This window comes from Mytilus edulis, chromosome 7, assembly GCF_963676685.1.
Source record: "Mytilus edulis chromosome 7, xbMytEdul2.2, whole genome shotgun sequence".
Taxonomy (NCBI): Eukaryota; Metazoa; Mollusca; class Bivalvia; order Mytilida; family Mytilidae; genus Mytilus; species Mytilus edulis.
This window is the reverse complement of record NC_092350.1, coordinates 71367496-71388017: the sequence shown is the minus strand read 5'-3', so window position 1 is coordinate 71388017 and position 20522 is coordinate 71367496. Positions and strand designations below refer to the sequence as shown.

Sequence of the window (20522 nt, the reverse complement as noted above, 5' to 3'; positions counted from 1 at the left end):
AAAGTGGACAGAGTTATTGAGCCACAGGGTATTTATCATTGCCTCTGGTGTAGAAATACCTAATAAGTTATTTTCATACAAGGAGTTTATTTCCATGTCTGTCAAAGGTTGTGCACGGTTTGGCTTGTTTCCTTTGCCTTGTTTTTTCAAAACTTTCATTTTAGTTTTCAAAGTATCCTTTGTTAATTGGAAATCATTGTTGTCCCCACTAATGGAATGCCCATATTTGGGGCGCCTTAGTTTTCTGTCAACTGAAGACATCATTCCCTTTAAGGAAGAAGGCTCGTATTCTGTGCCATCCTGTTTGCGTACAGTGATCAGAAAATTAGCTATTAAACTGTCGAGTTCATTCTCAGGGATATTTTGAATTTCCCTGACCTCCTTTTTTCATTTTGAAAAATTTCTGAACAAGCTTTCTATCGTACATAGTTTTTTTGCAGGTATTTTTGTTCTCATTGGACAGAATGAACACTTGGATATCTTCATCATCCATTTGAATGGAGTTTGGATCAAACTGTTTTGATACCCCAGCAGCTTCATCTTGGTAAGGAGGTACCTGATCATTGGAGTTATCATTGTTAATACTTATAGGTAGATTTTCAGAGGTCTCAATAGATTGATGTGGTTCATTTGGAGAATTTGGAGCTCGAGGTGGAGGGTGTATTTCAGCCACTGTGGTAATTTCATGTTCTATGTTTGACCCTGGGGGCTGAAGGGGGATACCTAAGGCATCAAGTTGTAGTAATGTGTCCTGCAGGTCTTCGTCCATGGGGACATCCTCCAGACCTTCTAAGGGAGACCAGTCCAATGCAAAATACGGAATTCCTTCAGACATGTTTGCTTTGCCTTTGCTTAAGCTTGCAGCAGGCAGACGGCACATAAGCAGACGAATTTTATTATTCTTATTTTAATTATAGATTTAGAATAAGATAAAAGAAACATATATGAACTAAATACAAGAAACATTCCAAGACAAGATTTAGTACAATTAATTTTATTAAACAGATCACGTTTATCGTGATTTTGAACAATACACATTTGTTTACATCGGTAACAAAGAAAGGTTAAGGAGGTCATCATGAATAACTAAAAAAAAGTAGTTCCGGCAACTGATATTTGAATATTCATGAGAAAAAGTGATATCAGGTCAGTGACCGTATATGACATAGAAATATACAGTCAACGTATTTTGACTGCTCAAATAGAACGAGCGCAGTATAAACATAATTATATACTTTCAAATATATTTTCTGTATATTGGTTTTCGTCAGTGATATGAATCCTACAACGTAACAACAACCAGTTGGCGAATTTTTTTTTTAAAAAATTGCACAAAATATTATTAATTCACATATTACAGTACTGTAAGAATAAGGTGCATGGTCGTCATGGCTTTGTGCTCTGAAGAATCGTGTTTCGATTGAGTCTGACTGCTCTATAAAGGAGCTGTTATTTAACAATAATGAACAATACATGTGTTTGGAGATATGTATTTTTATTTGGGTGCGGTAAGCCCAGTTATCACATCTTCGTTGATGTCTGCTGTTATTGAATAAAGGAACAATATGATTATATTGTCATTAACAATTTAATTGCGGTCCGTCAATGTCTGATAGTAGTAATATTATTTCACTGCAATAAAAACGATAACAAATTTGTTAGATATAATGGTGTCTAGCTTTAATTTTTAAGAAACATATTGATTGTATTGAAACAAACACAATTGTTTGTACGTAATACGTATTATTTTAATCCATTTAACCATGAGTTTTGCATATCTCAATTAAAGTTTACTGACAGTTTTTTTGTGTATATTGCTAATTTATGAAATTACAGACAACATCATCACAACAATTGTACATAACTGATTGATAATATATTATGGCATTATACTTGTTTAACGCTGCATGAATTCACATATATATGAAAGCTGTACATGACAATCAGCATCACCCCATCGAAAATCATAATCTCCCCACAGCACCATGCATAACTGATCATTCGGTGCATCAGGTTCATCTGGCTGAAAATCACTAAATGACATTGATTGGTCGGGTTGACCTATCCATTCCATGACATTATCATTGTAAAAATCATATCCTCCGATCCAGTATCCAGATACTGAAAACAAAAAGATAATAATTACCGTGTAAATACATATGTCACATTACCGTTTGTTTTATCTACTATGTATCTTAGAATACTGATAGTTGAAATATTGCATGAAAAATTGCACAAACTGTTTGGATGGTTCCTACTTTATGGTCGGTATGTTGTCTCTTTGGTACGTTTTCCTTTCGTTGTCTCTATGATATAGCATAAACATAACAGACACGTACACCTATTCATATTAAGTAAAGTTTAACTAAGAGTAGAACTTACAAAAGGGAACTTGTACATGTTGTAGTCTTGCCGAAATGGAACTGTTATGTATATGTTCGTGTTCTCATCTCATCAGGAACCATGTCATTTGAATTTTTGAAAATTGGTTTATTTTTTCATATCTATTGTTATTGTTACTTTGGAAATACGTTATTGATAGTAAAATTAATAAAAAGTGAAAAAACAATCACTGTTATATTGATTCATTTCTCTGTATATTAACTCAGAATCAGGAGTTAAGACATTTCGAATGTGACATTTTTATAAAGTGACTTTTAGTTCAGTATTTTCTATCTATTATCCATCTACCTCGATAAAGAAAAACCAGGTATGAGCGCAAGGGTCATAGGTTGCATTTCTGTAAATATTAGCAATGCAATTTCCTATAGGAACTCCTTTTACAGCTAAAACTGTACCACTTTTACTATGCAGTTTTGAAAAAAAATCTTATCCTAGGATTGAAAGTTCATATGCACCACAATTTTTTTCAAAGGTCAAAATATAGGGCTGTGCGGCATATTTTCAACGTGTTTATGCCCTGAACTTCTCAGAGTTTAAACTAACACTATTTTTCTTAACTACCCCTACCTCGAATGAAAGGTTACCACATATTTCAATGTAAATAATATGTACGTGTATATTTACTGGTAACATTCCCAAGTTTTGTCTCTGTGAGAAGGAACACAGAGAGCATAACTGGGAACCAGTATGTAAACAAAATTGATTTTCTATGAATATTCAAGATCTCCCCAAAAGAGGCGTGTTTTGAGAAACAGCTGTATTTACAAAGTGCAACCTATAAAGCGTTGTTTTTAAAATACTCAAATCCTAGTGGACTAGATTATAGCTCGCTGATATGTGGTTAACCACATAAACGAAACTGGTGATTGCCATTCAGTATATCTTGTGACGTACAGAGCCACGTCATATGTATCAAAGAAACACAAAAAGTTATATGGACAAAGCAAATAAGCAAAAATGAAATACAACAATTGTCTTAAAATAATAACACAATGACCGGATGTATATACAGTATAGAGTCACTTCAAATGGATATCACTAAAAAGAGACAAATAAGAGATAACTATAACAAATTACTTTAGACTGGAGGGTATATGGCTACCAAAGCTTGAACACAGGTAAAAAAGAAGTGCACATTTGATTGGTCAGTTTCAAGTGGTTGCATTTTTCCTGTATGCAATGGAATGTTGTGTAAAATTTGTCTGTAGTTTTGAACAAGATAACACTTAACTCATTACAAATTTAACAAAGTCTAATAGGATGATATAATATCTATTCATATAATAATACTTTACCTCCGGTATTCCTGGTTTTCACTTCACGTTTAATAAACTCATTCTCCTCAAATGTTTCAAGTTTAGCCAGCTCACTTCCCCTACATTCACAATTTTCCTAAACAAATGAAAGTACAAATATAAAATTAAATTGCATTTCAAAATCATACCACTTTTATCATATGTCATGCAATAACTCAAAAGGAGCAAGGAGTGGTCAATTTTTTTAATCAATTAAAGTTGTTCTTCCTAATAAATCTGTTGATAGCAGCTTTTGTGCAAGGTTCACATATATGAAGTCCGTATAGTTTGAACATGTGACTGTGTAACTATCAAATGATATAAAGAAACGTCATATGATAGACTTCCCGATGATCATGTTGATACTAAATCAATTGTTTTCAAGGGTTCTGATTGTTCCACCTAAAAAAAAACAATGCAGTAAAATGCTGCAAAGTCTAGACATAAGAAAGAGATGTTTTATTTTCTATCGATGATATTGAAATACAGCATGTACAGTGTTTGCCATTCAGAACGTGTCATGGTAATTTCATGCAATGCAGATATTTTTAAAATTTGATATATTTTTATTTCTAATATCATATACTTTTCAGGTCTCAGACAGAGTATATATTGTGACATTCCCGGCTTATAATGTATATCCCCTGAGCCGAAGGCGAAGTCGATATACGCTATGAGCCAGGAATGTCACACAATATATCCTGTCTTAGACCTGAATTACACATATATATTACGAATTATACACGTCTATATGGTTTTTTCCGATTCAGGTATTTGTTGAAATTCACACTGCTGCATGTATATTTATGTCATGTTTATTGTTAAACTTTCTTAATGTTTCCAGTTATCCACTTAAATGCACCTTTTTTATTTGGGCATTTTTTTCCGTTAAGTAAATGTTTTCAAAGAAGACTTTATATTTCATGTGTTGTGTGTCTTTGTTTTTTAAAACTTATATATTAAAAAACCAAAACTATTATGTTCGCATACGTAACAGATTTTGTAATTTGCTATTAAAATAATTTTATCGTGTATTAAAGTTAAGTTATTGAAGTGTAATTTGCGTGATTGTGTATTAAACATTTATTATTGACGGATGCACGGCATTATTTTCCTTCTGTAAGCATCTAACATTCCAAAGGGTTCTGTATAGTTTTTGACTACGTCACATAGTAACAGGTGTTATTATGCATGTTATGGCGTTCTGGAGGTTCCATTTGGGGAAAAACGTTTTATATATGCCGGCAGTTTCCTGAATATAACCTAACATCTTTGTGTTGTTATTCAATCACAATCCTCGACACATTTGTAATCCGTAATATATATATATATATATATATGTATATATTTAGCCAATACTATATTGTAAATAACATGTTCATATTCAAACTTAGAAATGTTAAAATACCTTCGCTTTTGACCAATCTAGATGTTCCTCAGAAATTAAATACAAGGAATTGTTAAAGCTGATGCATCCTCTGCATGTCATTGTGACTAAAAATATATAATACGTATAATCGATCATAAAAGGGTAGTTTTTTTAACACTGTTGCAAGGTTTCATTTTAACACTCATAGTAACCAGAAAAGACTATATCAATAGTACCTGGTATATAAGTACTCATGTGGGTTGTAGCGTGGTTAATGGCACTGTCCCTATATTACAATTGGTGATGAAAAATAAATACATATGCATCAATTATCATACTAGCTGCAGCTAACATATTTAAATAAGGGCTTTTTTGCATTACAAAACAATGGAACACATATACCTGCACTTTTAAAATATACCTACCCCTTTAATTCGAACAGATAAGATTTAATTGGATTATTCATCTAACAACAAAACACAAACAATTTTATATCTTTTGAATATGTTTTACATTACTCAATTTTTGATTTGTTATCTAGACGATAATAAGTTTTTTTTTATTTTTTTTTCAACATGTTTAAACCTGCTGATGCTCTCAACTACTTTAAAACATTGCTTGGAAAGTAAAAAAAGAAACCAACAGTTAATTGTAAAGAATACGTTCCAAATTTACTTACGATAGGAGTTTCGTTGAAGATAAGTCCACCCGTCATGAAATTCGTTTTCATCGCAGCATCGCACAGAATTATCAATACGACATGTTGATGTTACTTTGGAATAACTCGCCACACAGCATTGGGGATTTGATAGGCACATACCTGCACATGAAATTAAGGACTTAGAATACACATCGGTTGTATTTTCGGTCTGAGGAATTATCGTGCTATCCTTTGTATTAAATGTTCCAGATATCACATCTTCATCAATTGCATTTGTTAAGGTAAACGTACATGTTGTAATAAAACACAAAACTACACAAAAACGAAAACGGCAAATTTTCATATTTAATCATATGCTTCAGAATTGCTATTTCGAAGGTAGACAGACTGCAGTAAGAATTAAAATAAGATTTCCTAAATGGATGTTTCTTGTTAAATAGGTGTTCCTAATTATATAGATTGATTATCATATACAACTGCGTTGTTATATAGAACATAACATGTGATACAATAGATCAGATTCATTTATCAATCGATTGAACAGGTCGAGAACTCTAGATTTCCTGACGTCAGAATATATTTGCATAGTAATTTCCCAAACACAAGGCCAATACGGCCTTGAAAAACTGACCAATCGACTCAATGAACTACAATGAATTGTGGGCTTCTACGAGTTGACTACAACTTGAAAACACGTGGAATTAGTGGGAAAACTGTCCACCAATGTAGTGTCTGGGACTCTCAAAATTAATGTTTTTGTTCTGCGAATATGTTTATTGTAAAATATATAACAAATATATAATAAATAAGCAGCCTGGTGAATCGCATTCAAAGTTTGTACGATCACGTAAAATAATTGAATTAAATTGGATTAAAAAATTACAGACAGTTTACCCTCTCCGTCTAAATGATAATATCATGGGAATTGGTAATATATCTAGAACCAATTCCGTTAACATTTTGGATATAGTTTCTAAAACTGTTCGTAAAAAACGTTCTCACGGTCGTAGAACAAATCGCAATCAAAGAAAATTTCGGGCCAATCATACCAATATTTCGGACCTAATTTCTATTTCAAAAAACAACTGCAGACATTATCTGTTAACAAAACTCTGTTCGTTACCGGTTAATAAGTTAAATAAAATTTTGGAGGATTGCAACACAATTTCATATAGCAGTCCTAAGTATGAAATTGTTCAAATTATTATGGCATATTGTTATTCTAAATTATTTCCCAAAATTGATCGCCCTGAAGATCATAAAAAACATTTTATTTAAATTAAGTATGTCAATAAAGGCTTTGATTTTGTAAATATTGCCGGTATATTTAACGACCATTCTGTTAAAGAACAAATTCCTGGATATTTTGACAATACTGAGCTACCTCTCATTTGTTATATTTACAAGAAATCTACCCGGAAATTTGTGTTTAATTATAGTCATTTGTGTAAAGATGTTAATATCAGTGAAAATACACCTACTTCATGTAATTGCAGTAATTCCTAATATATTTATGCACCCATTTCCCATGTTATAACAGGAGATCTTAACATCGTTCAAGACCGAGAGTTAAAATCATTCCTCAGTAAAGGACCTAAATATCGTCCCCCGTCAATTATTAATTGGAATGAGTGTCGTAATATCATCCACGACTCACTCCATACTTACTGTATGAAATGGATAAAACGGGAAAAAGCTGACAAAAAATCTTTGGATTCTTTTTTTAATTCAGTAATGAAGATAGTTGATATACGTATTCAACATTTTAAAGAACATTTTACTATAAACAATAACCACAATAAACCTATTTCTCGTATCAAACATAAACTAAAAGAACTAGCCAAGGAATTTGTTTTTGTCCCGGCAGATAAAGCTGCTAATAATATTATTATTGTTTGACGTAAATTTTACATTGAGGTTCTGAAAAAGGAAATCACCAATTCACCAACATTCCAACTGACTCCATTTTCAGAAAACGAAATCTGTAACAAACATAAACTTTTAGCCACCGCTTTACAAGCAGAGCCAAATACAATGAAAGTCCCAACTATGTATTGGCTTCCGAAGCTACACAAAACCCCTTACAAATATAGATTTATTTCGTCTTCAAGCCATTGTTCAACTACTAAAGTGTCTATTCTTCTTACCAGCACACTTGGTACAATTAAAAACCTGATAATAAATTGTTCAAATAAGGCCTTCGAAAATAGTGGAATAAATTACTTTTGGAGTGTCAAGAACTCGTTGGAAGTACTTGATAAATTGCATGCTTATATTGGTGATTTTGAATCTGTTCAAAGTTTTGATTTTTCTACCCTGTATACCACATTGCCTCACATTCTCATTAAGAAAAAATTCACACACCTAATTAAATGGGCATTCAAAAAATCAGAATGTGAATATATATGTTCAAACTCTTTTAGGTCATTTTTTAGTAGCAATAAACAAAAAAACTATGTTAATTGGACATGCTTTGATACTATATATGCCCTTGAATTTTTACTAGATAACATTTTTGTTCGCTTTGGAAATTCCGTATATCGTCAGATTATCAGAATTCCAATGGGGATTAACTGTGCACCACTTATTGCGGACCTGTTTTTGTATTGTTATGAGTTACAATTTATGACAAAAATAAGCAAATACCCATCGAAACAACATCTGATAAACAAATTTAATAATACTTTTAGATATTTGGATGACATTTTGGCTCTCAATAATGACGACTTCAGTATGTATATTAATGAAATTTATCCTGTTGAACTTACTTTAAATAAAGCTAATACTAACAATGACCACTGCCCTTTTCTCGATCTTGATATCTATATCACTAATGGAAAGCTGAATACTAAAATTTATGATAAAAGGGATGATTTTTCATTTCCTATCGTTAATTATCCGTTTTTAGATGGTGACGTTCCCTTGTCACCATCTTATGGTGTTTATATATCTCAACTTGTACGATTCGCTCGTGTATGTAACAATGTTTTAGATGTTAACGAGAGAAATTTATGTATTACTGAAAAATTATTACACCAGGGTTTTCGATATCACAAACTAGTCAAAACATTTACTAAATTTTATCATCGGTATAAAGACATCATTCGTAAATATAGCTCAACATGCAGACTTCTAATACGTTCAGGTATTTCACATCCAATTTTTTTTGGTAATATTCTTTATAAAGCACAAAGGTGTCAGTATTCACCTCAGAAACTTACAAAACATTTGAATAGACTTATTAAGAAGGGATATAATTACGATACTGTTGTCAAGTCATTAAAGATTGCATATTTTGGCGTTAATATTGAGTCACTGATAAGGTCTTTGCATCGGAACTAAACACATTTATTCTAAAAACAGTTGTTGGCATGACACGGGTTATGTTCTTCTCATATATGTTATGATGGTATGATACTAAACCCCTAACGGGACGGATTGTGCCTGATGTTCATATGATGAAATCATAATCTTTCAGTCAGTATAATTGAAGTCTGGAGCTGGCATGTCAGTTAACTGCGAGTAGTCTGTTGTTATTTATGTATTATTGTCCTTTTGTTTATTTTCTTTGGTTACATCTTCTGACATCAGACTCGGATTTCTCTTGAACTGAATTTTAATGTGCGTATTGTTATGCGTTTACTTTACTACATTGGTTAGAGGTATAGGGGGAGGGTTGAGATCTCATAAACATGTTTAACCCCGCCGCATTTTTGCGCCTGTCCCATGTCAGGAGCCTCTGGCCTTTGTTAGTCTTGTATTATTTTAATTTTAGTTTCTTGTGTACAATTTGGAAATTAGTATGGCGTTCATTATCACTGGACTAGTATATATTTGTTTAGGGGCCAGCTGAAGGACGCCTCCGGGTGAAGACCTGTTGGTGACCCTCTGCTGTTGTTTTTTATTTGGTCGGGTTGTTGTCTCTTTGACACATTCCCCATTTCCATTCTCAATTTTATTACATACTCTTCAATTTGCATGATCAGTTTAAAAACATATTGTTTACGGGCTACACGATCCGACTTTCTTTTTCGCCTTGGAAAAAGTAGTTGAACAGGATTTTTTCATTGTTATGCATTGTACCTGTGCAATAATTTCACGGCGTGAAACAGTGAATTTTTAGATTTTTCATATGCTAAAAATCAGTGTTTTTAAAACGGGGACGGTAAATAGCTTATAAAAAAGAAGATGTGGTTTGATTGCCAATGAGAAACTCTCCAAAAGAGACCAAAACGCCTGACACAGAATTTAACAACTATAGGTCAGCGTACGGTCTTCAACAATGAGCATAGCCCATTCCCATTCCGCATAGTCAGCTATAAAAGGCCCCGAAATGACAATGTAAAACAATTCGAACGAGAAAAATAACGGCCTTATTTATAAAAAAAAAAGAGACCAAAATGCCTGACACAGAAATTAACAAATACAGGTCAGCGTACTCTCCAAATAGACCATTAGGAAATTAGCTGTAAAATAAATCCAATGTCTCCATTAGAAAAAAAATCGAACTTTGCAAGGAGGAAAAACAAAAAGAAACTACAGTTGCTTTACTACCTTCAAAACAGAAGGAACAGTTTGAAAGTCCTAAGTACTGGAATATGTCAAAAATCAATTATACCTATTTTGTTAACATTGTCAGATGAGAATCTAAAAAGGTCTTGTTCAGTTTTGTTGAAATATGATGGATGATATAGGTTTTGTCCATGTTCTGTATACTCAATATGAAAATATTACTTAGTGTTCTACAGACGTCAGTAAATATTTCATACTGAAAAACCGAACTTTCTGAAAGATGTTTGTATACAAAAATAAGGAGATGTGGTATTATTGCCAATGGGACAACTATCCATTTAAGCTCAAATGAAGTGGATGTAAGTAGTGACAGGCATCTGTAATGCCTTCAACGATGAGAAACATCACGTATAATCGGCTATATTTGGCCCCGATTGATGAACATTCGTTTCCTAAAGACAAAGGAATAAACACATTTTTTTCCTTGATTTAAATTACTTTTTAATCATATAAGAAGGTACACTATCATAAAATGAATTTTGTTAAAACATAGATGCAGGTAAATCCAGAAAAGCGCTTCGGACGCAAGAAATTACTAAATGTGTTGTTTTCAATTTTTTTAGAAAGTTTAGTGATCTCATCAGATATTTGACTAACTCTTAAGTCTTCGCCTTTTTACGTACACAAAATTCAAGGATCGTATGTTTTTCTTTAACTATCTACCAGGATGCAAAAGTTGATGCTCTCATGAATAGTAGCACCGGTTATTATCGACGACTTACTCTAAACTATTTGTTTGATGGGTAATTGTGTTTTCACTGTTGTTTTGCTGCTGTCTGGTGGACGAATACCTGACATCTCCGTGTCATCATCAAACATATTAATGGCTGTATATTGAGTAATTCAAACACTTATTTCTTCGCATAGAAACAATTCTTCGTTAATCTGAGCATGGAACGAATACTTTATATTACGAACTATAAATGTGGATACAAAAAATGAAAAACTAAGCGAAATTGTGAATCCCGCATTACACGAAAAAATGTGTTGTACTTCAGTAAATAACACGCGTGTTTGATTGATAGTAAACACGTAGTAGTCCATCATGCATTGTTACTCATTTAGTGGATTGGTCAAAAACCCAGGTAAAAATAAATTGCGTCACACTTAAACAAACTATTACATGTGCTAGGACATAAGTATGCTAATTCATGCATTTCCATATAAGGTAGTGGTCCCGACCTGTTGAATTTAAACGCTAATATTTATAACCCTTTATTAAAAATTCTGGATTGTATCGTACAAACAACTATATGGAAGTGAAACCTAAGTTTCAATCAATTGTTAAGTTCAGGAAATAGTTTTGTCGTTATTAAGAACAATGAAATGGAAGTTGAAAATACAACTGAACCAAGAGTATATTTACTTAGATATTGGCAACATTTTGGTTCTATGGTGTGTTTCCGTACTAAAAAGACGTCATTTGATAAATATTTGCAGTGAAACTACTAAAATAGTTTTGATAAATTGCGCAAAAGACTCTTTTAATATTAAAGCATAATATAGAATGATTTTAAGTTGCATATGGAATTAGAATTGTCCACATTAAAAACAAAAGGGATTTTGTTTAGACATTATATCAATATTGGTACCATCTTTATGGTGTATATAGCATGTATAGTACTAGTCATGATCATTGCAAGTGTATAATGACAACACTACTTTATATCTAATTTCGTGTTTCGATTTGTAATTGATTAAGACTGTACATACTTAACGTTTGGAAAAGAAATGCAAAAGATACCAAAAGGACATTCCGTCTCAAAAACAAAATGACCATGACATATAAACGACAGAGTGGCAAACAGACAAACAAACGTACACATAACATAACATAAAATTAAGACTTAGCAACAGCCACGCCGCTAAAACTTGGGTGGTCTCAGGTGCTCCGGAAGATTTAGTTTATCCCGCTCCAGATGTATCACCCCTCGTGTTAGTCATGTTATTACAAACCCAGTAACAAGTCTAATTCGGTCTGTCACATTTGTTAAAATAGGACGGGATTATATTTCCACATTAGCAAAATATCTAATACCAAACGGATAATATTCAATACCTCGTGATGTCCTCCATAAAATTGACAAAGAGTAAAACTTCCTTGTGAGCAGCAAGCCTAAGGCAAGAAAATCATAATAGTGGTAGAAATTACAATCCTGGGAATATCGTATCAATTTGGCGGTATATACTATTCGTGCAGGTTGTGTAGTAATATTGCTACATAGATATTGAAAGTTCACAATTGGGTAGCTGAAATTTATTATTTCGTCGTCAAGTTTTATTTTCAACCGACTCTCTTTGTTATTTTCTAGATTTAAGTCAAAAGATGAGGCAGACTTAGACTGTTTCTGATGTATCTTTTATCTCAGGTTCTTTGAAATATATCGTTCAATATGGTCACCAAATGTTAAATTATTTAGTGAAATAACATCACCTTGATAGCAGAAAGTCAAGTAAAAGGGGCTGCTAACTTCTTTTATTTCATCTTAGGAAGTGTCAGTATTAAGTCAGCATCATAGGATAAAGGAACAATTCAGCAAGAAGAGAGAACAGTTAGTTCAGATGGGAATATCGATGGTAAAGTATGATGTATGCCTGTATAAGACATGGTACTTGTATCTACGTTGGTAATAGGTGTGTACCCCTGTCATTTTTAATCCTCCTTTTTAAAGAGTGTATGAATTATGATTTGACATGTCGAATTATTCTTTCGAATCAGAAATATGGTGTCTAAGCTTGCAGTAGTTTTGTATGTGTACATTTACTTTAAAAAGTTGTAGATTGGCATTTTTTATTGCTTCAGGATCATCCACAAATAACATGCAATTGATTTTAATTTTATTTTATTTGAATAAACGCTTTTGTGTTTGGTCGTTTGAATTTGGTTTTCTATTTCGCATTATGTATATACTTTAACGGAGAATGGGAGTAGTTCAGGAATTTTCAATTAGTAAATTAGAAATGAAATTATGTACTACTAAGACGGCAAATACAAAGTAGACAATCAAAATCCACCAAAGCAAATACAACCACCTTTGATTCTAATCGAATGTAATGCAGAAAACAACAGTCTACTTAGCTCAGAACAGACAACAATATACTAAAAACATTAACATTACACAAACGGGGGCGACACATGTGGTTTGGAAAGTTTGACAGATTATGATGCCTAACTGGTACTTATATCATTTATCGTGAATGATTTTGACGTAAGGTATACGTCTTGAAACGTCAATTGAATTGTAAAGTGTTGAAAGCAATTAAGAGGTAGTATACACGATCTTCCTAAAATAAGACTGTAAATGACCAATGGTTAAGGTTTTATCACAAACATTATTGGGGGATCCTTATAGACGCCGCAACAACATACGAATTGTAAACATTGTTTTTTAACAACTCAATCCTACATTTAGTATCCATAAGAGGCAATAAATAAAAGTCCTATTCAAAAACGGATATCAAGAATAAATCCAGGAAACCTTTGATTTCTTTACCGCAATTTAAGACAATTTTAGTTATAAATAAAAAAGTAGGAAAATACAACTATTTGTCAGTATTTGTCAGTAAGCCCGAAGTTCTGAAAATATTAACATTGTAATAACGAAATGCTTTAAATGTGTAGAAATATGCGCAACATACATATGATGTATCTTTAAATCATAATATCAAGAATCAGTGTATGCAAAGTGCGAATCCTAAAATACCATTTTCACTGTATATGCCATAAATATATGATGTAGAATGATAAATAAACATACGATTTATTTTTTTATTTTTGAAGAAAATGAAGATAATGAGTTAAAATGTATATGTTTAGAAATAAATAATACTAGTAAGACAATGTAAGAGATGCGAACGGGGTTTTATCGCGCCTAAAGCCATCCAGCTGTGAAATATATACCGAAATAGGTGAATATTTAGGACATTTCATGAACAGATCGTGCAGGTGATTTAAAACTAGCAGGTTAGATGTTGTTGCAGAAAAACACTCATTTCAACACAATTATAAAAGTTGTATAACGTAGAATAGGTTTTCTCATTCAGCTTCTTTATATTGAACTAAATTCCACTATGAAGCTTTCTTTATGCTAGTGATGTTTACTGTCGAAGAATTATACTATACTTTCATTTTCACTGTAGAGAGATTCATTAGTATTGTATATGCGGTGCATTTTCACTATATGAATTTAGTAAAATTTTTTTCTATTAAGTCTTAATTTAGCCGACTTGCTCAAACAATAGATAAAGTAAGAGAACGATTTGATAAAGTTTAACTTGCGGAGGAAAGGTTGATTTAACACTCTAATAAATCCAATAGAAATAACATTTATTTCAAATGTACTCCATTTAATTTCTTATAAATCGTAGGGATCTTTATCCTTGGTTTTATATATCCACTTCCATGACACTTCATCACTAGTTACGTACATCTTGATATAGATTTAACCGTTGGTTTTCCCGTTTAAAAGGTTTTACAATGGAGCCCTTAATACCTTGCTGTTCGGTGTGAGCCACGACTACATGTTGAAGACGTATTTTGACCTATAATTGTCTAATTTTATAAAGTGTGACTCAGATAGAGAGTTGTCTCATTGTCACATATCACATCTTCTGATATCTGTCTATTGCTCAAACCGAAACAGGATGGGATAAAAAGGGATAAAAAAACACACTACTTTTCTAATATATTTATAGGGGCTTAATATTAGTGTTGTCAAATTGTACAGTTTTGCCTAACCGGTTACTCTGATAGTTGTTCGACCGATTGACCCAGTAGATTTAGTTCATGTTTGAGAGCCTTACCTATAGTACACTACAAATGTTCGTTTTCATAATACGATGAATTTTAAAACAAATAGACAATGGAAATGGGGAATATGTCAAGAGACAACAACCCAACAAAGAGCAGCTATACATGTTATAAGGATTGTCTGTGAGGAATACTGGCGAAGTTTGACTTTTAATAATCCAATACCACCGTATTTACTATGTTGTTTGTAATATCGTCATATTGAAAACCCTCTTGATCTCGTCGAATAAAAATGATTCTTTCTCTTTTTTTTTTTTAAGTCTCAGAAAACTATGTGGGGTGTTTCAATTTGAAATTATTAAGCCAGTTGCATCAAGTATATATTAATTGCTTTTACCTTGATTTTAGTATAATTTATTTTGTTGACATTTCGTTTAAAGTATGACAAAGCCTTGCACATTCCGATGTAGGTCTAAGCAATATTAGATCAAAAATAAAATAATGAAATAAAATTAATCCTAAATTTTAAGCGGACTACTGATTTAAAGTAACTGTTTTAAAAACATGTATACTACTCATGTTTACTTTTAAAGATCTTGCCGCGAGCTGATAGTGGGAGCCAAAATTTGTTCCAGTGGAACTTATATCACAGAAAATATATTCTGGGAGAACTTTTTTCACAGACAATTTCTATATAATTATTCCCTCTTTATAAAATAAGTTCCACACTTTACTAATCTACAATAAAAATTCCTCGCATCTTCGAAAATTCTACATCAGAAATGAATGCACTAATAGTGATAATTCATTGCATCTATAGTTAAAATTGATCGCTTTCAATAATCGATGTGCTATATTGTGTTGTTTTTATAACACTTATTTGAACTTTAATGCTGTTTTTGTACATTAATAAGACATATCACAATGAAAATATGTTGAAACTTGCCTTCAAATCAATTATTTGGTATTTTCGAAACGTAAACAAATACAGTTTTCCCATGATCCATTATTCTACAATAGACATACTCGCATATGATAGCGAAAATGAACTAGCTGGATTCGCACTTTATATACACTGAAGAATGATTAGGTCAGCTTAAAAGAATGTTGAATTGAATCCATTAATATGAAAGTGGTAGGCATTTTTTGAGAAATTTTTATTTCTGACAGATATCTCTCCAGTATCAAAGTCGGAATATGTTCTTGAGAAGATATACGTATATTTGCGAATTGTCGTGATGATGTTAATAGTGGACAATTATATGAACTTATTTTCTCGCTGTGTTAAGGACCCTTACGATATACTGTGCTTTTTGTAATTTGTTGTTTCTTTGACACTTGGCCGATTTCATTTCTAATTATATTAGTATAAAATGAAGTTGATAAAACCTTACAACTAAGCAAAGCAAATTTATTCCATAGTTTTATTATATACTCAACAATGAATAAAGATAACTTGTACGGAAAATACGGTCGACGGAAATCGAGCTGTATCAATCAATCGTCATGATATCGACCGAAGCTGAACAAAACACCTTAGAAATATAGATTTAATTCGTCTTCAAGCCATTGTTACACTACTGAACTGTCTATCTATCGTACTTACTAGTTCACACGGTACATTCAAAAGCTTGATAAAAGAGGGGCGAAAGATAACAGAGTGAGACTCAATTGATAAGAAATTGTATAAATAAGGCTTATGAAAATAGTGGAATTAATTACAGTGTCACAAATTCGTTGAAAATGCTTGGTGAATTGCATGCTTATATTGTTGATTTTGAATCTGTTCAAAGTTTTGATTTTTCTACCGTATAAACCACTTTGTGACATATTCTTACTAGGAAAAAATTCACACACCTAATTAAAAAGGCATTTAAAAAGTCGGAATGCGAATACATATGTTCAAACTCTTTAAGGTCAATTTTTAGTAACAACAACAAAAGAACTATGTCAATTGGACATGATATGATACTATAACTGCCCATGAATTTTTATTATATGACATTTTTGTTCGCTTTGGAGATTCAGTATATCGTCAAGTTATCGGCATTAATGCGAACTAACTGTGCACCACATATTGCGGACCTGTTTTTGTATCGTTATGAGTTACCAATTATGACTAAAATCAGCAACATCTGATACAAAAATTTAACAATACTTTTAGATATTTGGATGTTATATTGGCTCTCAATAATGACGTTTTCGGTATGTATACTAAAGAAATTTATCCTGTTGAACTAATTTCAAATAAAGCTTATACTAATAATGAACACTGCCCTTTCCTTTAACGGGAAACTTAATATTAAAATTTATAATAAAAGAGATGATTTTTCATTTCCCATCATTAGTTATACATTTTTAGATGGTGACGTTCCCTTATGGTGTTAATATATCTCAAGTTCGTTCACGTATTAACAATGTATTAGATTTTAGCGAAAGAAATTTGTGTATTACTAAAAAATTATTACACCAGGGTTTTAGATATCACAAACTAGTCAAAATATTTACGATATGTACTACATGTTATCACCGTTAGAAGGACATCATTTGTAAATATAATTCAACATGCAGACATTTTATACATTCAGGTATTTTACATCCAATTGTTATGGTAATATTCTTTACAAAGCACAAAAATGTCGACATTCACCTCAAAAGCTAACAAAACCTTTAAAAAATCTTATTAAGAAGGGATATAGTTACGATACTGTTATCAGGTCATTAAAGATTGCATATTTTGGCTTTAATATTGATTCACTTATAGGGTCTTTGCATCGGAAAAAAAAACATTTATTCTAAATCCAGTTGTTGGCATGACACGGGTTATGTTCTTCATATATATTTTATGATGGTATAATACTAAACCCCTAACGGGAAGGATTGTATTTGATATTCATATGACGAAGACATAATCTTTCAATCAGTTTAATCCATCTGAAGCTCGCATTGTCGTTAACTGCGAATAGTCCTTTGTTAATTTATGTATCATTGTCATTGTGCTGAGTTTCTTTTGATAACTATTTCACATCGGACTCGGTCTTCTTTTGAAAACGCAATATGTCACTCAGAATTTCAAAACAAGCCATTTTAATGAACAATCCACCAAACTTGACGATAAACTTATGTTCTCCGTACAAATCTGGCTATTCCATCTGAAATTCCTTAGACAATACCAAAGGGTTTATATACAGCTATAATTGATGTTTGCTTGATATTTAGAAAGTTTACTACCTTTTATACCTTATCCATCGAATGGTTGATCGTTGCAACTGAAAGGGCGTGTTTCCAAACGGTGACAGCAAAGAAGTAACACATGATACTCGAACAGAAGAGCCTATTTGCTTACAGGCATGAATGACGACCAAGATATGTTTAAGAAATTCAAACACTTATTTGTTAGATGAACTACGATTTCCATTATAGTGCCAATGTAGTGCGTGTAATTCGTTCTTTATGTATAGATAGTTTGCGCATGCGCGAAATTGTTAAACGCATACGTGTCAATATCTTAAAAATGTCATTAAACAAATTCATAACATCAATTAAAATTCAAAAGCGCTTAGCATGTAATAAATAGTTGAAATGCTTGTGTGTGAATTTTGTAACAATTTCACGCATGGCCAAACCTAGAACATATCAAATATTCATTTCTTGTACATACGTCACATGAAAAAAAGGTATTTTTCAAACCTGAGACTACTATAACAAATGTGTTATAGTAGTCTCAGATCAAACCTAATAAAAATGTTGTACTCAAAGAAGGTCAAAGACAAACGTTTTCTAGACAAATAAGTATTTCAATCTGACAAAAAGGCCTTTTAAGAAAAAGGTAGTGACCATCTGGACAAAATGAAAATCTTAAAAAGTTTATAATAATGATGCTTCGTGCTGATTTTCATACTTGTAAATTCCCTTGATTTTGCTTGCTAATATCTTCCACTACATGTATAATCCATCATTGTGGCATAATAAAATGCTTGTATGTATTCATGAACATGACAGTTGTTTTCGATTCATTTAATGTGTTTGACCAGTTGATTCTGACGTTTTTCAAAGGACAGTCCATTATGAATTATGCGGTATTTTTATTATTCTACATTTTAACTGAACTTTTCTTATTAATTGTAGTTTGTTGTAATGATATAAAAAGAAAGAAGATGTGGTATGATTGTCAATGAGACAACTCTCCACAAGAGACCAACATAACAAAGAAATTAACACCTATAGGTCACCGTTCGGCATTCAACAATGAGCAAAGCCCATACCGAATAGTCAGCTATAAAAAGCTGCGAAATGACAATGTAAACATGAGTATTGTTATTTTTAAAGTCATGTTAGATCTTACCTCATAATAAGGTTCTTTGTCGGTGCGTACTTGACATCTTAGAGCAACTCTATTATTTTCTCCTATAGCAAAATTACTAATATAGGGCGATACAAACTTTAATCGATTTACATTGGTGACATCTAAAAAAAACATGCTTATTATGATACATAATTTTCGATGTAATTGCGTTGCATATTATTTTAGTTTATCCATGATGGGACACAGTTCTCCATACCGAGATGTTTGTTTTTTAGCCAGAAATTGAAATTTTACACTTTTCTAGATATTTTGATGGTTTGAAAAGGTTTTTGTAAAACTGTCACATTAGACCACCTGCATTGGTTGGTGTGGTTTGTGTTTCTGAGTCTTTAATTCTGTGTGTATTGTTCTGTAAACTGATGTTTGCTTTTCCTTGGTTTGCATGGATTGTGTAGGTCTCCCGCCTACTATTGATAGTAATTCCTTTTTTGGTTTTAACTTTGTCATGTTTATAGTAAATATTGTCGTATATATAAGAAAAAGAAGATGTGGAATGATTGCCAATAAGACAGTTCTCCACAAGAGACCAAAATGTTACAGAAATTAACAACTATTGTTCAACGTACGGCCTTCAACAATGAAAAAAGCCCATGCCGCATAGTCAGCTATCAAAAGCCCCGAAATGACAATGTAAAACAATTCAAACGAGAAAACTAACGGCCTAATTGACATTTTGTAAGAATCATGATCATTCATCTTTTTATAGATGTAACATTAATTGGAATATAACCACTATTCTTGTCCAACTTCAATTGTAGGTAGCTGAGTCAATGTCTTGAATATCAAATACGTAAATATATATTCATAGTTGTGGTCACTCTATACACTGGCCCTGAAAAGTTGCAATGGTAATAAAAACGGAAATGTAGGTATACTTACTTCTTTCAGGAAGTCTGTTTACTTCATAGGCGTTAGTGTGGCACAAATAGACACACACTTGGTACATATATCCAATGTACTATATTAACCATTATGCGTTCACAATGAATATATTTATATTATGATATACTTGATTATAAACTGTGTGTACATTCAAACATTTGCATCAAATTTATAATTCACAATTTTCATCCTATTCGTTAGTTATGTCTTTTTTTAATAGACAT

General features: G+C 32.1%; 1 protein-coding gene across 1 annotated transcript; it reads right to left on the bottom strand.

Annotated features, from left to right (window-relative positions):
• Positions 1–1007: 1007 nt before the first annotated feature.
• On the bottom strand, positions 1008–20435 carry LOC139483617 (ladderlectin-like). Its single transcript, XM_071267611.1, has 5 exons — positions 20296–20435; positions 5747–5887; positions 5107–5192; positions 3699–3795; positions 1008–2121 (listed from the first exon to the last, which is right to left on the bottom strand). The coding sequence occupies exons 1-5, from the start codon at positions 20360–20362 to the stop codon at positions 1898–1900; spliced, it is 615 nt and encodes a 204-aa protein (XP_071123712.1). The 5' UTR covers positions 20363–20435; the 3' UTR covers positions 1008–1897.
• Positions 20436–20522: the final 87 nt, after the last annotated feature.